We start from the raw sequence: 20,640 nt of genomic DNA on the forward strand, positions 1-20,640 counted from the left end.
GATTATCCTTTAAGTTTTTTATCGAAATTTGGTGCAGTTGTAGCCAATCTCTCAGAACTGAACTGTCCAAGCACACATTATCTATGATATGCGTCCACGTAGCCAGAGCCCCTTCATCCATGCGCCACCAATACACGGTGGGGCCGGGCCGAGACAATGCCGTCATTACCAAGTCGCGTTTAGATTCCGCGACGTCTACGAAAACTCCCTCCTCTGTACATGAGATTTGACAGCCCAATCGGCACAACAAATCCCGTCCCAACAAATTTGTCGGGGCGGTAGTGGTCATCAAGAACGCATGTTTAGCCTCCAGTGGGCCGCATGTTACTCGCACTTCCTCCGAAATAGGAAGCGCTTGGGGTAAACCCGAAACACCCAGTATTTGAACGTTCCTCGCTGTGGGGCGCAAAGAGGGCAATTGCCCCTTGTTAATTGTACTGCGAGGCGCGCCCGTATCGACGAGAAATTCTAATTGTTTTCCCTCCACGTCCATCGTCAAGGTCGGTTCCTCTGCCGGTGTCATGGTCAAAAGAGGACACTCCTTGGGCGACTCGCCAGCGTCCCGTCAATAGGCCCCTCTATTGTATTGGGGCGGAAACCCCTTACGAGCACTTGGGCAATTACTTCTCCAGTGTCCCATTTGCTTGTAATAAAAGCACGGTTCCTGCGGAACCGGTGGTGCGGAGGGCATAGGTCGTCCCCCTGCAGCTCCCCTTCCGCCCATCCGGCGTTCTGGTGGTCCCCACTGTGACTGGTTTACTGGTTGCCATTGCGGCGGACCCCGAGGCGGGGCCCAGTTCCCCCTTGGTCCATTCTGCATCCCACTATTGGGGGGTGGTCCAGGGGTTTGGAGAAGGGGTCTTGGTGGGTACCAATTTTGGGGAGGGGGCCCTTGCGCCGTCCAAGTTTGAGGGTTTTGAGGAGGAGGGGGAAGAGGGGGTGGTATTGTCCATTGTCGTTTTGTCTCGTCCATATTAATTAGTCCAAAGTCTTCCTCAGTACAACCGTCGCAGTTTTCATTTTCGTGGTGGATCCACTCTCCATTGGGGAATTGGCCCTTATAGAAAGGAGGCCAACAACTCCTCCTATGTTCCTCGGGACCTCGGACAGGCCCCCACTTCTGGCACTGTTCGCGTATGTAGTTCTGACTCTGATCCCCCTTTTTATTTTGATTAAATTGAGCCCGTTTCTCCTGGACAAACATTTGCAATATTTCCTCCTTAATATCCTTCTTCTCCTCTAGGGAGGAGCCCGGGCATTGTTCCAGTTTGTCGCATAATTCGTTGGTTGTCATTCCCTTCCAGCCGAAGAGGACGGACTGTACCTGTTTCTTTAATGCCGGCCGAAGCCCCTCGATTAGATATTGATTTACCAATGGTTGGGGTAGCCCTCCCAGCTGCATCGGACCCAGTCCTCCCCAGCGTGCGATGGCCTTTTCCAACCTTTCCCGGTAATCCCCAATTGATTCTCCTGCCTTTTGTTTTATGGCCCCGATTTTTCCCCAATCCGGACCACCTGCTGGCAACAGCGCCTGCTCAATAGCCTCTAGCAACCGGACCTTCAGTGCCTCCCATTGCACTGGTGTTATCTGGGGGTTTGCCCCCACCGCCCTTGGGTCGTCCACCGGCCACTGTGCTCTGTGTCTAGCCCTATCCCATACCTTGGGTGGGAGCACGGATACTCCCATATGAGTTATGTCTCAATAGTCGCACTCGCCATCTAAAACCCAATTCGACATGGTTGGCACTATCTGCCGTGGGTCCTCAATAAGCAAATGTTGGATCCTTTCCCGCATTACCGTTAAAGAGGATTCTTTCCATGGTACCCTTTCTCGAACCCCCTGTCCTTGAGCGTTAACTCCAATAACTTGTACGGGGCACAACGTTTCCCTTCCCATTATTTCCTGACATTCCGATGGGGTAGTTTGTGAGGTCTGCTTCCCATTACAGCCTGCCAGCAAGGGGTATAACCCATCCTGCCCTATCGGTGGCGGGAACCCTGCGGTGTCGGTCCCGTCGTCTATCCCGTTAGCCCCGAGTTGGGCAAACGGACTTCCCTTGCTCGGGTGATTCTGGGGTATCTGGGGCGCGATGGTAGCGGGGTTATAGGGAGGTGGTGGCGGGAGCGCAGAAAGGATAGGTGGTGCCTGAAACCCCGGGCAGAGCTTAGGTCTGGGGCTGGGGAGGGTAGATTGGTCACTGCCTCCCCTACCGCGGGGGCTGGTTTTTCAACGAGCGACATCAGTCGCGCGTTGGCCTGCTTTTCTATTTCCTTAAGCGCTTCATCCTGCACTTTATTCGCCTGTTTCCTCAGACCCTTGAGTTTTGTTACCTCACCAGCCAGGCTAGCCTGTTTCGACTTTGCGTGTCGCTTCATCGCTTCTTCCTTCCACCAGCCAAAGACTTTCCAATAGTCGGGCGGGAAGTGTTTCGTGGCCTGTTCAAACTTTTCTAATGTCTCATACAACACGTCCAATTTTTCCATCGCAAAAGACCCTCCTTCGGGCCACGATTCTCCTAAATCCTTCGTCAGCGCAACCCATGACTTCCCTGGTCTCACAGCATCATAGCCATACCTCCGAAACATGAAAAATGCCGGGGTATTTCTAAGCGGTTCACCTGCCTTTACTGTCTTATTACCCATACGGTTACCCATCCTAGGAAAATTTAGTTTACCGACGTAGCCTTGTACTCGTGAGGATCTCCCGCCTCGCGGCACGGCTACGCTACCTAACTCTCCTTATACTCGTGAGGATCGTCCGCCTCGCGTTCTACCTAACTCGCAGCCCTGTACTCGTGAGGTTCGTCCGCCTCGCGGTACGGCCGCACTACCTAACTCTCCTGAGAGGCTCGTCCGCCTACACAGCCGTCTAACCTAACCTTACTGTACTCTCCTGGCGTCCTACGCCCTTATAATACTTCTAATCTTACTTAAAATTCCGACGTCTCCCAGGTAGGCCTCGGATCGGGACGCCGCCCTTATCCTTACCCTCACAACCCAGAGATCTATTACCCCTTAACCTCAGGCGCCCAACGTGGGGCACTTCCCCTTACGTAACGTTACCCTAACGAGTCCATAAACAATCAGTTGCTCCGGGACCCAAGCGGTCCGTAATTAAATTTAGGTTCGTGGAACAGGTATGAGCAGGGAACGGAACAAACGGCAACCGAGCAAGAGAGTGGTTTACAATTTGGACTGACCCCCAGGCTAAAAAGGAAAAACAAAAGAAAACCACAGCTCACCTGACCCGGGTCAATTGCCAGCTGGTCTCTCACCACTCACTTGCCTGGGACCGCGTCCCGGACCGCCCAGACTGTATCCTGGCCGCTGCCACCAGTTGTTGGATTAGAACTTAGAACTTGGGACTCAGAAGACTCAGAGGAAAGGAGCAACGGATATATTTATTAGAACTCGATTACACAAGCTTGAGGACAGCAAAAGTTGCACTGAAACTCACAAGAAATGACCAACAGTACAGCAAGATGCTCTGAATTAAATCAATTAAACTTTGCTTTATATAAGGAATATCAGGGGTGGGGTTAGCTCACAAGATACAGAGATAGAATGGGCTCATTGGTCCCAGAATGGGCTCATTGGTCCCCCCACCATAGTCCCATCCTGTTGTTCAGTTACTTAGAGGAAGCTCATCAAGGCCACTCATAGGTTAACTCAGATAAGGAGATGGTCAGCCATATGTGGCAACATGTTTACAACTTTCTGTATAGAACTTTGGTTGAGAAAGAACAAAGGGAGGGTGAAACTCATAAAAGTGTCAACATTCAGGATATTGGAAAAGTCATGAGGAGATAACAACTGTAGCCAAGGCCAGGAGAGGAGAACTGAAAGATTGTGCCCACGCAGGCTAAGAGCACACAGGAAAGAACTCCTTATTAGGATATTACACATCCTCAAAGCACAAGAAAGGATTTAAGTATTATAAAGAGTCCAAGCTTTAAGGCAAAACAGAACATATAATTGGTTATACTTGGTAATTGGTAAAGCAGCATAATAACAAAGGGGGAGGGGCATAATAGCTCCCTACATATATATATATATATATATATATATATATATTATACAATCAATCAAAGCTTGTGGAGGAGTGAGAACACGTAACGGAATAAAAAGAACAGCATGGATAGGGAATTGGGTCGGGGTAGGCTTGAGGAGAGTTAATGGGTGTAGAAAATATTATGTTGGTTGGATAAGCATATATAGATTTAGGTAGATCTGCATAGGTAGGTGGTTCATCTGTCGTGATGGGGAAACCTCACCTGTAATAAGTTCTGTCTAGCCCGGTTTGTTCGGATTAAGGTGTATCTTCGTCCCCATTAGCATTACGAGGAATGGGGCATGTTAAATAGTTCTAAGGATTATGCTAACTCCATTGTATGTGAAACCTCTGTGAACATTCCCATGTCCCTTATGGCAATACATCCCACACATTAGTTAGCCCCATTAGTGCACACATTAATTAATCCCCTGCCGCCACAATGACTGACCGGAAAGACAAGCAGGAAGTGGCCACCGCGCAGTAGTACACCATGGCAAGCAAACATCGCGCAGGCAGGCCGAGAGACATGCACAGAAGGACCCCGTAACACAAGCACCGATTGGAGAGCAGGACGATGAAGGACGTGCCACTCTGGCCACCGACAAATGACGATCACCAAAGGCGCGAACATTCGGCCAGTTGGTGTGGAGGGCCCGAAGGAGGACACAAGGAGCGACGCAGCGGTTGGACGAGAGAATAGGTGACGTCAAGGCACGGGCGGTAAAACGACTGGCAAGCTGACATTTTGCCCTTCTCGTTCCTGGATCCATCCTGCCTGGACCTCTGTCTCGACCTTTCTTCTTGCCTTGTTATTCTGCCCTTGCCTCGCCCTGCTCGTTTGGTCCCTTCATCTTCGACTCTCTCGCCACGAACGTTGGGTGCATCGGAGGGCCGTGCCAAATCCGAGGAGGACGTTGCACGGCTGTGGAGGTGGGTTGCACGCCCGCTCGCTCGATTCGCGTGGGAGGCCTCGTCGGGGCCTAGTGTACGGGGGTGCGTCGAGGCCTGTTTGGGCCGACACCGGAGCCGTGCCTGGATGACGTGAATGGACCTGACGACTGATCGAGCTAAGACGCACAAACACAAACACAACGATTTATTTTCTTCATCCTTCCATTGTTCTGTATTTGAAGTGAGGTGTGGGGACGTCCCAACTTAGGATTTAGTTTTACCGTTGCGCCCTTTGTTATCGGGTCCGTTAATAAATATTCCTGTTTGTACATTTCACATACGTTTTTGGTTGATTTATTAATTTGCAGGCAAAGACATCGTCGGACCGACAGGTAAGCCGCGGCATTCTCCCCCAACCCCCTGCTCGTGTATGATCCGCCATTGAATTGGAAACGCCTCGTTAAGCTCGATTAGCCATCCGTGGCATACTCTCGGTGTTAACTGAGCCAGCCACAGGACAATATCATGGTTGAGGAGCTCTTTTGAAGCCATCGAGGGAGGAATGGGATTGAACTGACTGAAGAGGTTGGTTCCACGGGTAGGGGAAAAGAGGACCAAATGAGTGGAGGTGAGCAGTTGGTCTGAATTTTTGGAGTCTCACCAGAAGAGAATTACTGGCAGGCCTCATGCGCCCGACAGAATCCTTGGTGGGGCAAAGCACAAAACGGGCAGATGGTAGGAGAAAGAAAGGAGGTGGTAGGAGAAAGAGAAACTGCATACCTGTCTGCGATGGGAAAGTTATAGGTTCAGAGGCTCAGTTTCATTGCAGGAGAGATCACTTGACTTCCACGACGTCAAGGTGTGAGGTAGGGGTGCCACTCCAAAGGGAATAGCAGTACTTTATGCTGTGGAAAAAGGCCTGGAAAGTAGTTAAATGTTCGGATGTGCCACGGAAAGACTTTGCATGATGAAGGAGGCCCAGTCGGTGGCTGACTTTCAAGGACAATTTCGACATGTGGTTTGCCGAAGAAATATCATGGCTGATAGTGAGGTGCAAAAGTTTGAGTGACTGAACTTCTTCAAGAATATTGTTGAGGAAGGTGGTCGGAGGGTTCACCAGATAGTCCTTTCAGAGAGAGAGAGAGTGAAATTGTGAGATTTGGCGGGAATGAAGGGCATCTTCCAAGTTTTTTACCAGCTTGTAATATTTGTCATGGACTGAAGAGCCCATTTCACATAATCGATCTCAAGAGGCTGCTCCCTGCATATCGGAAATATGAGGGATGTTCCAGGGAGTCAGAAAGATCGATGATTAAGATTAGCAATGGTCTGCATTTGTGAGTGATTTGTGTCAGCAGCTCCTCAATGCAACACTGCCGTGCGGCACTCCAGCCTTGACAGGGAGAGGAGATGAAAGGATCCCGTTGAGAGCCACACGTTGCTTATGAGAGTAGGGGAAGTCAGTAAGCCATGTGTGGAGTTGGCTCTGGATGCCATTGGCAGGGATGACGTATCCCAGGGTTATGCAAGTCTTGGAATCTCCGCTGGTTCTCAAACGTTGCGTGTTCTACATTGGTTAAAGCGTCATCCTGTTACCCCTTATATAATAATCATTAGAGTGTGCCAAAAGCGTTTACATATTATTGACAGACTTTATCAATACCTGGTGACGTCAAGGCACGGGCGGTAAAACGACTGGCTCGGGGTAGGCTTGTTGAGGAAGATAGGACCATTGGGAGATAGGGCCAAAAACGATACATAGCAGGATGTCTCAAAAAGTTGCAAACGGATTTGGACAAAACTTGGTGGACAGGTTGTGTATGTGACGAGGACTAATCGATTCGATGTTGGTGAAGATCTGAATATGGATTCGGATACGAGAATTATTTAATTTTCAAGCGATTCTTCACCATTGAAAGATCTTGTGAAAAGTGATATATAACATGATATTAAAAAAAGTTATGGACGAGTTATGAATAAACTTGGTGGAAGAGTTGGTTTGGTGACAAGAACAAGCCGATTAGATCTTGGTTCAGGTCCGAATCCAGGTCTGGCCTATCAGTGGGATAGAAAACGTAAACTGTTCAGCCTGGTGGAGGCATGCGCTCTACCGAGTGCCCTTCTAGTTTGTAATGAGTTTTCATCTCTTGTGATTTTTTTTTTTACGTTTGATCATTAATTGCTGTCCTTAAAATGTAAACAAGTTAAAATCCATCTCTACTAGTCTGAACTTCGTAAAAGTATAAATTTTTTTCATTGGAATCCTGAATCCCAAGAAGCTTTACAGATAAATGTCCACATCTATTTCACTGTGTCCTTCTAAACTCGCGCAAGGAATTGATATCTAAAGGCGCCCCTGACCCCTTTCATCGAAAACTCATTGCTCTCCTTGTTAATTATTTTACATTTTCCCTCAAAGTTTATTCTTTATTTTTGACTAAAATCAAACAATAATTCCTCCCAGAACGTAGGCAAAGGGACTAATGACCGGTTGGAGGCGAAGCGACGGACGTTGTACCAATATGTGGATGAAGCTGTGGATCTGATGAAGAGGCGAGTCGACAAAATGCAAAAGAGGAGGCTTTTTCTGCTTGAGAAGCAGATCGAGAAGATGCAGCAAAACATGGAGTATCTCCGTAAAGTAGAATCCTCACTGCAAACAGCACTGCAGGAGCTGGAGACCATTTCCTTTCTGGGGGTGAGTTTTCAAATGTTGTAATGATTAATTGAAAAGGTTCAAGAAAGCTGTATCAAGTCTGTTTAAACCTGTACATTCATGCGTTGAGAGCCTCTTGCAGGTGAATGTCGAGGACAATGCTTTGTACAGTGAATTTAACGTATGATGTACTTTACAATTTTTTTTATACAAGGTCTCTCATGGAAGAGCTAGGACACAGAACACATCAGAACACAACATAACAAAGGGAACAGCAGGAGGAAGGGGAAACACCAATACCAAGGCGGAGGGAGAAAGTAGACGGAAGCGGACAAATACGGGACGCAAGTAACGATGAGGGTTAAGGGAAAACGCAAGGGGTGCACAACATGGATACATAAGCAAAATTTTGAGAGATGTGGTGAGGTTCAACGGACATAGAAAAGATCATGGCTTTGGATGGGGGATGACTTGAGATGGTGCTGAACAGCTGTCTTGAAGACCTGGAGGAAAGAATTGGATTAAAGAGAGTGTGTAAGGCAGTTCCACAGGCAGGAAAAGAGAGGAATAAATGAGGAGGTGACCTTGATTGACTCCTGGCGGAGGAGTCAAACTGTGCATCAATAACCTCCCAAACCCCAAGAGTAACTCCGGCTGCGACTTCTATTCCCCTCTGCTCACAACTCCTGTTTGTCTGTGTGTTGTACCATCCTCCGAACTTTGATGACTACATCTACATCTCTCTCAGACAACATGCACCAACTTTTAACCACTCATCCCAACTCTCTCTCCCATATGTGGTGATTTCAATTGTCACCATGGCTGATTGTTGTTACCTCTCTCAACAGCCATGGCACTTCTGCAAAGGACTTATTTGACTCCATAGGACTGACTAGATCTGTAAACTTCCCACCTGGAATTCTGTGAGTGGCAAGTCCTCCCTTCTGGATTTAGTTATGACCAACTTCCCCACTCTCCCCCAACCCTCCACCCATCCCCCAATGTATCTTGCTCTCCCTCTGCCCCAATTGGTTCATCTGATCATGTGCTTGTTAAGGTCAACAATCGACATCTCTGGCCATTCTCGGAGAACAGCCTCAGAGCCGAGGAGTCTGGCATTTCACTCAGGCCGACTGGCACGGTCTGTAAGCAGCCATCAATCATCTGGACTGGTCTCCTATATCTACCATGCCTGATATTAATTCAGGCTGGGAATTCTTCCACGGAAACCTGCTCTCCTTTATGCACAGATTAATCCCATCTCATCTTCAGTTATCATACCCATTACCCATCCCAACGATGGTACACTAAATCTTGTGGTGGGGCAGTTGCCTTGAAACAACTTCCATTCTCCTCCTGGAAGGCGAATCAGATCATTCCACAAAGCCTGTAACAAGTGTGTGTCCACTCTCAGAAGAGCCAGAAAACAACATCTGTCCAACCTCAAGAATGAACTTTCAAACTTGTCTCCCTCCTCTAAAACCTGGTGGCGCTTCGTTAAGTTTGTTTCCGGTGTATTATGGGCCCTTCCAGCCCCTTCCATCCCTACCCTCTCTTCAAATGGCACCACAGCCGACTCCGCTCATGAGAAGGCCGAATACCTCTATTCTGTGTTTGTTTCCAAATATTGTGTCCCTAACCCATTTTATCTGTACACACCCTTCCTAGTCACACCCAACTGCTCCTGGACTTTGTGTATTTTGCATTTGAGAAGGTGTAGAGGGTTCTGGCAATCCTAGACTGATTCTGCAACTAGACCTGATGGCATCAGATCACGTGTCCTAAAAACCCGCTCTGCTGCTCTTGCACTTCCGCTCTCTGCTATTTTCACATTGCCATTTGTCCTCTATCATCTTCTATCTGCTTGGAAGTCAGCCAACATCAATATATTATATAAAATATGAAAAAAGGATCGCTTTAACTACAGACCGATTGGCCTACTTCCATTCATCAGCAAGGTTATGGAATCCATCAAAGGAGGCATAAAATAATTTCTTTGCTCCAATAACCTCATCTCAGATCATCAATTAGGATTCATACCATGTCACTCGACATTGTACATGCTGCTTCTACTCTCCCAACAATGTAAGGAGGCTTTCAATGTCAGACACGAGATCAGGGCCATTTCTCCAGACATATATCGAGCTTTCGATACAGTCTGTCATCCCGCCTTGCTCTCCAAACTCTGCCGATGGCCTCCATGGCCAACTCCACTCTTGATTTACTGACTTCCTCCATTTTGGTAGCCAATGTGTGGCTCTCAATGGAACCCTTTCTTCTCCTCTCCCTGTCGAGACTGGAGTACCCAAGGCAGTGTTCCAGGCTCCATCCAATCCTAATCTTCATCAATGTTCTCACTGACTCTCTGTAACATCCTCTTTATCTTTTTACCGATGACACAATTCTCTCCCTCATCCTTCAAACCGATAGGCAGAAGCCTCTTCCTTCCCTTCAGACCTTGACAAAATCACAAGCTCGTCAAATACTTGGAACATGTATTTTAATCCAGAGAAATCACACATACTCACTCTCTCTCTCTCACCCCCTGCTGGGATGTTGTGAGTTGGGTGTGGCATCATGGCGGCAGTGTACGTGCGTGTGTAGTTCGTTTTTGTGTTTCTGTGTTTTGTTCGTTTATCGTCTTCCTCTTTTCTTCTTTTCTAGTATTCTCTGTTCTCCCTTTTCCCTTCTCCTCCTTTTCCCTCCAGCCCCCCCCCTCAACCTTCGTTTTTGTTTCCCTCCTTATCTTTGTTATTTGTGTTGATTCGTCGTGTTTGTTCTCCCTTGTTCTTTTACCTTCCCCATTCCTTTTCAAGATGAGAGAGACAGAGAGCCCACAACGTGTGGTTTAGACGAGAGAGGCAGCATTAAACGTTTCATAGAAAGAAAGGTGTGTCGAGTGACTTTTCGAGGGCCCCCTTTGGTGCCCGGCAATGACGTCATACAGCACCTGGAGATGGAATAGGAAAGCAGCGGTGTACAATAGGCAAGATGGCGGTAAGTTTATCTTACGTTAACCTGTTGCTGTGTACGTCACTTTGTGAGATGTAGTGCCTGGAGATGTCCCACTTGTATCAATACTTGAAGCTCGTTCCATGGTTGTATCTCTTGCCTTGGTGACCATTTTATAAACCATAACAGCACATCCAATGGTTCATGTGCAAGGATCTGTACCATGTTCTGAGTTGACCTGTTTCAGCACTTGTAGTTTATGGAATTATTCGACAAGGTGAGCTGTGCTGTGCATTTGATATTATTCTGTTGTGTTAAGCGGGACGTGGTGATTGCTCTTCAGCAAATGTCCAAATTAATCACATCTTACATTATTTGTTCTAATAAAATTAAGCAGAAATATATTCAGGAATGGTGTATTAATCCTTTGTTTTCTGTATTTTTCAGGGTTTCCAGGATCTCGTGAAGAGGTAGGCCTGCAATGCCATCTATGTATCACATTATCTGGCATATCGTGATTTTTGAGCCTCCCCCTGTAGTATAGGGGAAGGCTTATGCCTTTTGTATGGTTTCTTTCTACAGTTGGTGCTGCCAATTTTTATTGGTACCACAGACTTTATTAGGCCCTTTTGAGTAGGCTTAGTAAACCAACATTTAAAATAATGATTTTCTTTTTCTCCCTGCACTCTCAACACTCCAAATTTCCGAACTGTATCTCAGAGCCGGCAGGGACTTTCGGAACGAAATTTTGCATAAATAATGCGGATATAAAGTATGCGGAGTTGACATAATGCTTTTGACCTTGACCCGATTATAGATATTTTAACTTTTTCCACAAAACTTTGACTAAGGTTTGTCCAATCAGAACAAAATTTCACTTTCTAGATAGCCCAGAGCAAGGTGCATTTAAGCTCAATTTATATCATAACCCTCCAGGTTAAAGGTCAAGGTCTTGCACCAATTAGAAGTACTAAACCACCATTTAGGTTTTTCTCCCTTTTTATGCCATGTCCGAGCTCAATCTTGCAGCCAGCAGAGACTTTCAGAATGAAATTTTGCTGCAATAATGGGAATACAAAGTATGCGAGTCATGATTGTTTTTTGACCTTGACATAATTTTCAGGTCATGACCCAATTATAGACATTTAAACATTTTTCACGAAACACTTGACTAGGTTTTGTGTGATCAGAATGAAATTTTGCTGCAATAACGGGAATATTAAGTATTTTGTTTGCCGGTCATGATTGTTTTTTGACCTTGACATAATTTTAAGGTCATGACCCAATTAAAGACATTTTAACATTTTTCATGAAACACTGGACTAGGTTTTGTGTGATCAGAAAGAAATTTTGCTGAAATAATGGGAATGCAAAGTATGCGGGTCATGTTTGTTTTTTGACCTTGACATAATTTTAAGGTCATGACCCAATTATAGACGTTTTTACATTTTTCATGAAACACTTGACTAGGTTTTGTGTGATCAGAATGAAATTTTGCTGCAATAATGGGAATACAAAGTATGCGGGTCATTGTTTTGATCTTGACACAATTTTTAAGGTCATGACCCAATTATAGACATTTTAACTTTTTTCACGAAACGTTTGACTATGTTTTGTGTGATCAGAATGAAATTGCCATCTATAGATAGATTAAAGTAAGTGGCATTTATGCCAATAATTTACATCATGCCCATCCGGTTTAAAGGTCAAGGTCAAATGGCGGTTTGTAAAAAAAAAAGAATGTATTTTTTGTCATCACTCAATTTTGCCAATGTGGAATCTCAAAGCCTGCTTGGCCTTCCAAGATGTTCTTACATCATAATAGTGGACCCGTACTACTGTTGTGCCCCTGATATTTGTTTTGTGTTCTTGACCTACTTTTTACGGATTTCAGATCTACTTTTTTGGGATCCGGGTGCGGGAAAGAAAAGAAAGGAAAAGGCAGAAAAAGCTGCCAGAAAAGGCAGAGCATGAAAGTTATTAAGGCAGCCAAGAAGGCTGCAAAGAAAGAGGTAGCAAAGGCACAGGAGGCATGTAGGAAAATGTTCGGAGAACGCTTGGATTCGGAAGAGGGTCAGAGAGCGGTATTCAGGATTGCAAAGCAGATAGCGAAAGAGAGGTGTGATGTGATGGGGGTGAGTTGCTTGAAGGATGAAGTGGGAAAAATCGTTGTGGACCCAGATGGAATTAAAGGAAGATGGAAGAGATATATGGAAATGCTGTTGAATGCAGAGAATGAATGGGATGGCAACATAGAGAGTAACCCAGTTTTAGGACCGGCAGAGAAGATAACCGACAAGGAAGTTGAGGAAGCGATAAAAGCAATGAAGAGTAGAAAAGCGGGAGGGCCGACGGGAGTTGTGGGAGATATGTTGAAGGCAGCGGGAAATTGGGGTGTGAAGAGAATGACAGAGATCTGCAATCTGGTGGTGAAAGAAGGCCGCATTCCAGTGGATTGGGAACTGAGTACCCTCGTCCCTCTATACACCTGGAAAGGTGACCCTCTGGAGTGTGACTCATACCGAGCGATAAAGTTATTGGAGCATGGAATAAAGGTATTGGAAAGGGTGATGGAGAGGAGGATAAGGAAGAAAGTGAAGATCGACGAAATGCAGTTTGGATTTATGCCAGGAAGAGGAACGACAGATGCGCTTTTCATTGTGAGCCAGTTGCAGGAGAAGTACATGGAGAAGAGGAAGAAGTTGTTTTTTGGATTTGTTGATCTGGAGAAAGCATTCGATAGGGTTCCACGCAAAGTATTGACATGGGCATTGAGGAAGTTAGGAGTGGAGGAATGGTTGATCAGAGTAGTGATGGCAATGTACAAAAGAGCGCGCACAGCTGTAAGGACGAAGGACGGGAACAGTGGTGAGTTTGAGGCGAAGGTGGGAGTGCATCAGGAGTCCACTACTATTTGTGGCTGTGATGGAGGTACTGGCACAGAACGTAAAGGAGGGTTTACCGTGGGAGTTGTTGTATGCAGATGATCTGGTGTTGATTGCGGAAAGTATGGATGGACTGAAGGAAAAGATGAACAAGTGGAAGGAATGTATGGAGACAAAAGGTCTGAAGGTGAATATCGGAAAAAACGAAGGTGATGGCAAGTGGTAAAGTATGTGGTGAGGTGGAAAGAACGGGGAAGTGGCCGTGTGCTGTATGCAGGAAGGGTGTCGGAGTGAATTCCATGCAATGTACAATGTGCGCTGAGTGGGTTCATCAAAAATGTAGTGATTTGAGAGGTTCATTAACCAGTGTGGCAGCTACATTCAAGTGTAAGGTGTGCACAGAGGGAGCTGCAGATGGAGGAAATGTTGAGTTGGATCTTGGAGATGGCGTGAAGCTGGAAGGTGTGAAAACATTTTGTTACCTAGGAGACATGCAGAATGGAGAAGGTGGATCATACTCGGCAACGGTTGCTCGAGTGAGATGTGCATGGAAGTAGTTTCGTGAACTGAGTGGCGTGCTGACGAGGAGGGGAGTGTCATTGAAGCTGAAGGGAAAGGTGTATGCTGCATGTGTGAGAAGTGTTATGATTTATGGGAGTGAGACATGGGTAATGAACGTAGAACAGCAACGAAGGCTGGAAAGTTGGAAATGCGAATGGTTCGGTGGATGTGTGGAGTATCGTTGAGAGAGAGGAAGACAAATGATGAATTGCGAAAGATGATGGGAATAGAGCCTGTGATGGATGCTGTGAAGAGAAACAGGTTGAGATGGTTTGGTCATGTGTTGAGGAAGGATGAAAGTGACTGGTTGAGAAGAGTGATGGAAATGAATGTAGAAGGAAGTAGAGGACGGGTAAGACCGAGAAAGACTTGGCTAAAGATGGTCGAAGAAGAAATGCGGGCAAGGGGGTTAACAAGGGGAGAGGCAGAAAATAGGGCAAAATGGAGAACATTGTCATGGGGTCCGCAAGGCTCACCCCCGCTCTTGCAGGGAAAATGGCCTTAAAATGCGTTGTTGTTGTTGTTGTTTTTTGGGGGATTGTTACTTGATTAATGAAAACCACCTTTTCGATCATAACTTGAATAATTTTCCTCCACTTTTCATGATGTTGTTTTATGGATAGAATGTAGATGGAGACACATTTGCTTTATTTACATTTTTTATTTATTTATTTATTTCATGATGTTTATGCCTAAATGTTGAAGGTCAAGGTGATATAGTGGTTCAAAAGAAATATGGCCATCATTGGATCAAGGGCCAAGGATAAGGTGTGGGCAATCACCAAGGGTAAGCTCCTTGGTAAGGACATTGGTAAGGTCACCAGGGTAAGCATACCCTTGTCGTTCACATAGTGATGGCAAATATCTGGTTTCTTTTGGTTCTTCCCTGATTCAAAGATTAAAATATTTTAATTTCTCGCCTCGAATAAGAGGAAGGGGAAACTAGGGATGAAAAAGTAATGGAGCAAAAATGAAATGGAAGCAGAGGGAAAGAAGCAAAATAACCTGCAAAAGAATGTGTGGGCTTGGGGACATTTAATCAGGATAGATGTGGCATGAGGTGATGATAAACAGTCATCTTGATGCCCTGGAAAGAAGGATGAGATTGAACAGACTAAGGAAATTGGTTCCATAGATGAGAGAAAAGAGGAACAAATGAGTGGAGGTGAGGAATGATCCTGCATTTTGGGAGTTTCACAAGAAGTTTCACCCGAAGTTTCACCAGAAGTTTCACCAGAAGTTTCACCAGAAGTTTCACCCGAAGTTTCAGTTGAAGTTTCACCAGAAGTTGCACTACCATATTTATGGAGATTTACTACTAGAGTCGTTCATAAAGAACTTGTATTTGATATGAAAATAAATATTTTACAAACCTTTTATATTCCAATAACCTCTCCTACCCTACCTAAAGTAATATTTTCCCTTTTCATTCCAAGGATTCAGTTTGTGTTGGACTTTCAACACAAGAGCGTGACACCACCCACACTGCTGGACTTCTCGAAGGAGGAGAAGAGTCTGGACTCGCTCATCGAGCTGAACCACAACCTATTGGAGACGATAACGAGTGAGTAACACAACCATGAATGTTTAGGAGAATAATGAATAAGGAAAGATAAAATGTGAAAAAGCAGTATCGCATATTAAAGATGCAAATGGTAAAGTGTGGTGCTGTGCACACACGACTCGATTGCCAGAGAGGTAGGCCACAACGCGTGGGTACAAACAAAAGACTTTATTCCAAAGCTCTCAACTCAGCACTGGGCGGGCTCGAGCTTAGAGCCCGCATATATGTCCCGAGGCCACGCCTTGCCCCCGGGCGTGGCCGGTCGGCCGAGAGGCGGGGCATGTGTTCCAGTTCCCTGCCTGGACGCTCGCGCCACCCACTGGTGCGCGGAATTATTGCCCGTTGTGCCCGCCACACGCGCCCCCCCCCAGAACTCCCGTGGACCTGAAGGGTGAGTTTGCGGGGAAGCCGGATGACCCGGCCGAAACGCCCCGTGGCGATGCGGGCAGGGCTGGGGGGTAGCGGGACGGCGGCGCTGGTGGGTGCCGGGGGTCTGACCGCCGGGGGGCGGCCTCGACGAGGAGGCAGAGCTGCTGGCGGGGGGGGGGGGGGGTGGTCGAGATCGAGGTGGGCCAGCTTGAGGCGGTCCACGGAGATACACTCCGGAGCACCGCCGATGTCCACCGTAAAATGCTTGTCCCCGGACTCCAGCACGCGGAAAGGCCCATCGTACGGGGGCCGCAGCGGTGCCCAGTGGGCATAGTGTCGGACGAAAACGTACTCCGCTGTGCGAAGCTCCGGGGGGACGTTGGAGGACGGGCAACCGTGGTGTGCCGTGGGCACCGGGGCGAACCGCCTAGCGGCCTCCTGCAGGGTGGAGCGCTGTTGCGCCACGGACCAAGGAGCCGTGAAGTCGGGGATAAACTCGCCCGGCACCCGCAGCAGCTGTCCGAAGACCAGCTCCGGCGAGGACGTGCAGGTCGTCCTTAGGCGCCGTCCTGAGGCCCAGCAGGACCCAGGGGAGCCTGTCGGCCCACCTGCTGTCATGGAGGCTGGCCCGGAGTGTGGCCTTCATGGAGTGGTGAAAGCGCTCACACAGGCCATTGGCCTGGGGGTGGAAGGCCGTGGTGCGGTGCAGTTTAACGCCGAGCCCTTGCGCCACCGCGCCCCAGAGCTCTGAGGTGAACTGGGGGCCGCGGTCAGACGAGATGTCCGAGGAGGCACCAAACCGGGCAACCCACGTGGCGATGAAGGCTTGTGCGATGTCAGCCACAGTCGTCGTCGCCAAGGGCACGGCCTCCGGCCACCGGGTGGTGCGGTCCACCATGGTGAGGAGGTGTGTGAACCCCCGCGAGGGGGGCAGAGGTCCCACCAAGTCGATGTGAACATGGTTGAACCGACCTTCGGGCAACGTAAACGGGGCCAACGGGGCCCAGGTGTGGCGGTGGACCTTTGCGTGCTGGCACGCGAGACACGTCCTGGCCCAGTCGCGGACGTTCTTCCTGAGGCCATCCCAGATGAACTTCACCGCGACGAGCTTCTGGGAGGCCTTCGTGCCTGGGTGGGACAGGCCGTGTATGGCGTCGAAGACCGGGTGCTGCCAGCCAACGGGCACGATGGGGCGAGGCCGGCCGAGGGAGACGTCGCACAAGAGGGCCGTGCCCGCGACGTCGAACGGCACCTCGGTGACGCGGAGGCCCGTGACGGCGGTCCGCAAGGCCTGGACGTCGGGGTCGGCGGTCTGGTCCTCCGCCATCCGGGCATAGTCGATCCCGAGGTGGACCGCGTGAGCGACGGACCGGGAAAGGAAATACGCCACCGGGTTGTCTTTACCCGCGACGTGACGGATGTCCGTCGTGTACTCGGACACGGCCGAGAGGTGACGCTGCTGCCGGGCCGACCATGGCTCGGCGACCTTGGCCATCGTGAACACAAGGGGCTTGTGATCCACGAAGGTCGTGAACGGGCGGCCTTCGAGCAGATGGCGGAAGTGTCGGACCGCCAGGTGGAGCCCGAGCAGCTCGCGGTCGAAAGTGCTGTAGCGGCGTTCGTGCGGGCGAAGCTGCCGGCTAAAAAACGCCAGCGGCTGCCAAGCACCACGCACCCACTGCTCGTGCAGCGCGCCCACCGCTTAGTCCGACACGTCGGCGGTGAGGGCGATCGGTGCATCGGGCGCCGGGTGCGTCAGCATGGTGGCGTTGGCCAGGGCCAGCTTTGCGCCCGCAAACGCCGCGGCCATCGGCTCCGACCAGGCGATGTCACCTTTGCCCGGCTTGCCCCGGAGGGCCTCGTGCAGGGGGCGGAGGAGCTGGGCGACGTGGGGCACGAAGCGGTGGTAAAAGTTTACCATGCCCAGGAATTCCTGGAGCCCCTTGATAGTGCGGGGGCGCGGGAAACCCCTGACTGCCGCCACCTTGGCCGGTAAAGGGACGGCCCCGTGCCTGGTGATGCGGTGCCCCAAAAAGTCGATGGCGGTGACGCCGAAACGGCACTTTGCGGGGTTGATGATCAGGCCATGCTGACCCAGGCGTTCGAAGAGCGTGCGGAGGTGGAGCAGGTGCTCCTCCCGGGACGCTCTCGCGACTAGGATGTTGTCCAGGTAGACGAAGATGAAAGGTAAGTCGCGCAAGACGCTGTCCATGAGCCGCTGGAACGCCTGGGCCGCATTCTTTAACCCAAAAGGCATCCGCAGGAACTCAAAGAGGCCGAAAGGGGTGATGACGGCCGTCTTTGGGACATCGTCCGGTTGGACGGGGACCTGGTGGTAACCCCGGATGAGGTCCACCTTGGAAAAAACGGTCGTGTTTGCCAACCGGGTGGAAAAGTCCTGGATATGTGGGACCAGGTAGCGGTCGGGGGTGGTGGCATCGTTGAGCCGGCGGTAGTCGCCGCACGGCCGCCATCCGCCACCGGGCTTTGGCACAATGTGCAGAGGAGAAGCCCATGCGCTGTTGGAGCGCCGTACGATGCCCAGCCGCTCCAGCGTGGCGAACTCCGCTTTCGCCACGGCGAGCTTCGTGGGGTCGAGGCGGTGCGCCCGGACGTAGACCGGTGGGCCGACGGTGGGGATATGGTGCTCCACCCCGTGTTTGATGGCCACCGCTGAAAAGGTGGGCCGCGTGAGTGCCGGGAAACTGGCGAGGAGGCGGGTAAACTCGTCCGCTGCCGGAAGCGTACAAACTAATCTCGCCGGGACGGAACCACTCAGCAAGCCGCTTGGCAAGCCGCTCGGTGAGCTGCTCAGCGAGCTGCTCAACAAGCCGCTCAGCGAGCTGCTCAACAAGCCGCTCAGCGAACAAGCGAGCGAGCTGAAGGTTTCGGCCTGGATAAGACGTCTGCGCTTAACGTCGACCAGCAGCCCCATGCGCACATAGGAAGTCCGCGCCAAGCAGGGCCATTGGCACGCTGGCGGTGACGAACGACCACTGGAAGCGCTGCCCTCTGAACCGCAGTGAGAGGCAACGCTTCCCGAATGTGCGGATGGGTGTGCCGTTGGCGGCAAGCAAAGCGGGGCCCCGGCCCGCGGCTTGCTGGTCGGACGCGGAGGCAGGGAGGACGCTTACCTGCGCTCCCGTGTCGCACAGAAAACGACGACCGGACGAGGTGTCCGTAATGAACAGGAGGCTGCCAGAATGGCCGACGCTCATGGCCGCAAGTGAGCGCCGGCCCGGTCGTTTCCCGACCCGTCAAAAGAACACGGCGGGCGGCACGTTCTAGCCTTGCGGCCGAACCTGGCATGGTAGTAGCACCAGGTTTGCGGCGGTGGCGGCCGTGGCGGCCGCGCCGGTGGTGGTGGTGGCGGCGGCGGTAGTGGGCGGAGCGCAGCAGCGGCCACGAGGGAAGCAGGGGGCGCTGTAGCCTCCGCACCGGGATCCACTACGGCAGCACCGTACACCGACCGCGTGTCGCAGGCCACAAAAAACTTGTCGGCCTCTCCAGCTAGGGCGCGGGGCTCCGTTATTTTGGACCCGGCCAGCACGAGGCGCACCTGTACAGGTAGCTGGCGTAGGAAAAGTGCTCGGAATAAGAAATCCGGGCACTGGTCTCCAAGCAGGGACAGCATGAAATCCATCCGGACGGATGGTCGTGTGTCGTCGAGGGCGGGAAGGTCCAGGAGGCGGTCGGCTCGTTCGACCTCCTTGAGCCCGAACGTGGCGAGGAGGAGACGTTTGAGTGCCTCGTACTTGTGGTCGCCCGGCGGGCGCCGAAGGATGGACATGACGTGGGCGGCAGTGCCGGGCCCGAGGGCGGCGACCACGTGGTAGTACCTGGTCTGGTCCGCCGTGATGCCCCGGAGTTGAAATTAAGCCTCGACCTGCACGAACCAAACGTCGGCTTGTGCTTCCCAAAACTCCGGGAGTTTGATTGCGACGGCGTTGGTAGCCATGGCGCGTTCGGGGGTCAGCGACGGCTGAACCAAGCGGGGTCACCAGTGTGGTTGCGTGCACACACGACTCGATTGCCAGAGAGGTAGGCCACAATGCGTGGGTACAAACAAAAGACTTTATTCCAAAGTTCTCAACTCAGCACTGGGCGGGCTCGACCTTAGAGCCCGCATATATGTCCCGAGGCCACGCCTTGCCCCCGGGCGTGGCCGGTCGGCCGAAAGGCGGGGCATGTGTTCCAGTTCCTTGCCTGGACGCTCGCGCCACCCACTGGTGCACGGAATTATTGCCCGTTGTGCCCGCCACAAAAGTATATCAAAGCTGTTGTAACTCTTTCCTTTCCGACATGTTTCGGGTAGCTGAAAAGGTGGGTAGCTGAAACAAATCGGTGCGAGGTAAATGGGAGGTAATGGGAGCTAATTATATTGCGTTACTGAAACATTGTCACAAATTATTTAATGTTTCTTAGGAGGTGTATTGGTAAGGTGTGAGGTTAGTTATTGCACGAGTCCATCGAAAATTTTATTCAGAGTTTATTGGCCATATATAAATGACGAGGTCATATTTGTGGAGGTGAGATGTTTATTCTAAAAGTTGATTTGTATAAAATGGTAACAGATTGTAATGTTGATTTTGGTCCTCAAACTGTATATAGAAAGATCACCGGTGTCCAAGTAATTTCCTGTTACTTCCGGATTTAGAATCGTCCAGCAAATGCAAGCGGCTTGATAAAGGACGGATCTCCGTGAATG

General features: G+C 50.0%; 1 protein-coding gene across 10 annotated transcripts in view; it reads left to right on the forward strand.

The window, feature by feature from the left end:
• LOC137410816 (E3 ubiquitin-protein ligase Midline-1) overlaps window positions 1-20,640 on the forward strand; it is a 99,106-nt gene that overhangs the window by 60,639 nt on the left and 17,827 nt on the right. For all 10 annotated transcript variants that reach the window (XR_013621892.1, XR_013621893.1, XR_013621894.1 and 7 more), the window contains exons 4-6: window positions 7,410-7,643; window positions 11,001-11,023; window positions 15,436-15,563. Coding sequence is in view for 7 of the 10 variants with exons in the window: in XM_078770363.1 (XP_078626489.1) it covers window positions 7,410-7,643; window positions 11,001-11,023; window positions 15,436-15,563 (385 nt within the window). In the remaining 3 variants the exon portion in view is untranslated. The remainder of the gene's footprint in view (window positions 1-7,409; window positions 7,644-11,000; window positions 11,024-15,435; window positions 15,564-20,640) is intronic.

This window comes from Myxine glutinosa, chromosome 1, assembly GCF_964187855.1.
Source record: "Myxine glutinosa chromosome 1, kmMyxGlut1.1, whole genome shotgun sequence".
Taxonomy (NCBI): Eukaryota; Metazoa; Chordata; class Myxini; order Myxiniformes; family Myxinidae; genus Myxine; species Myxine glutinosa.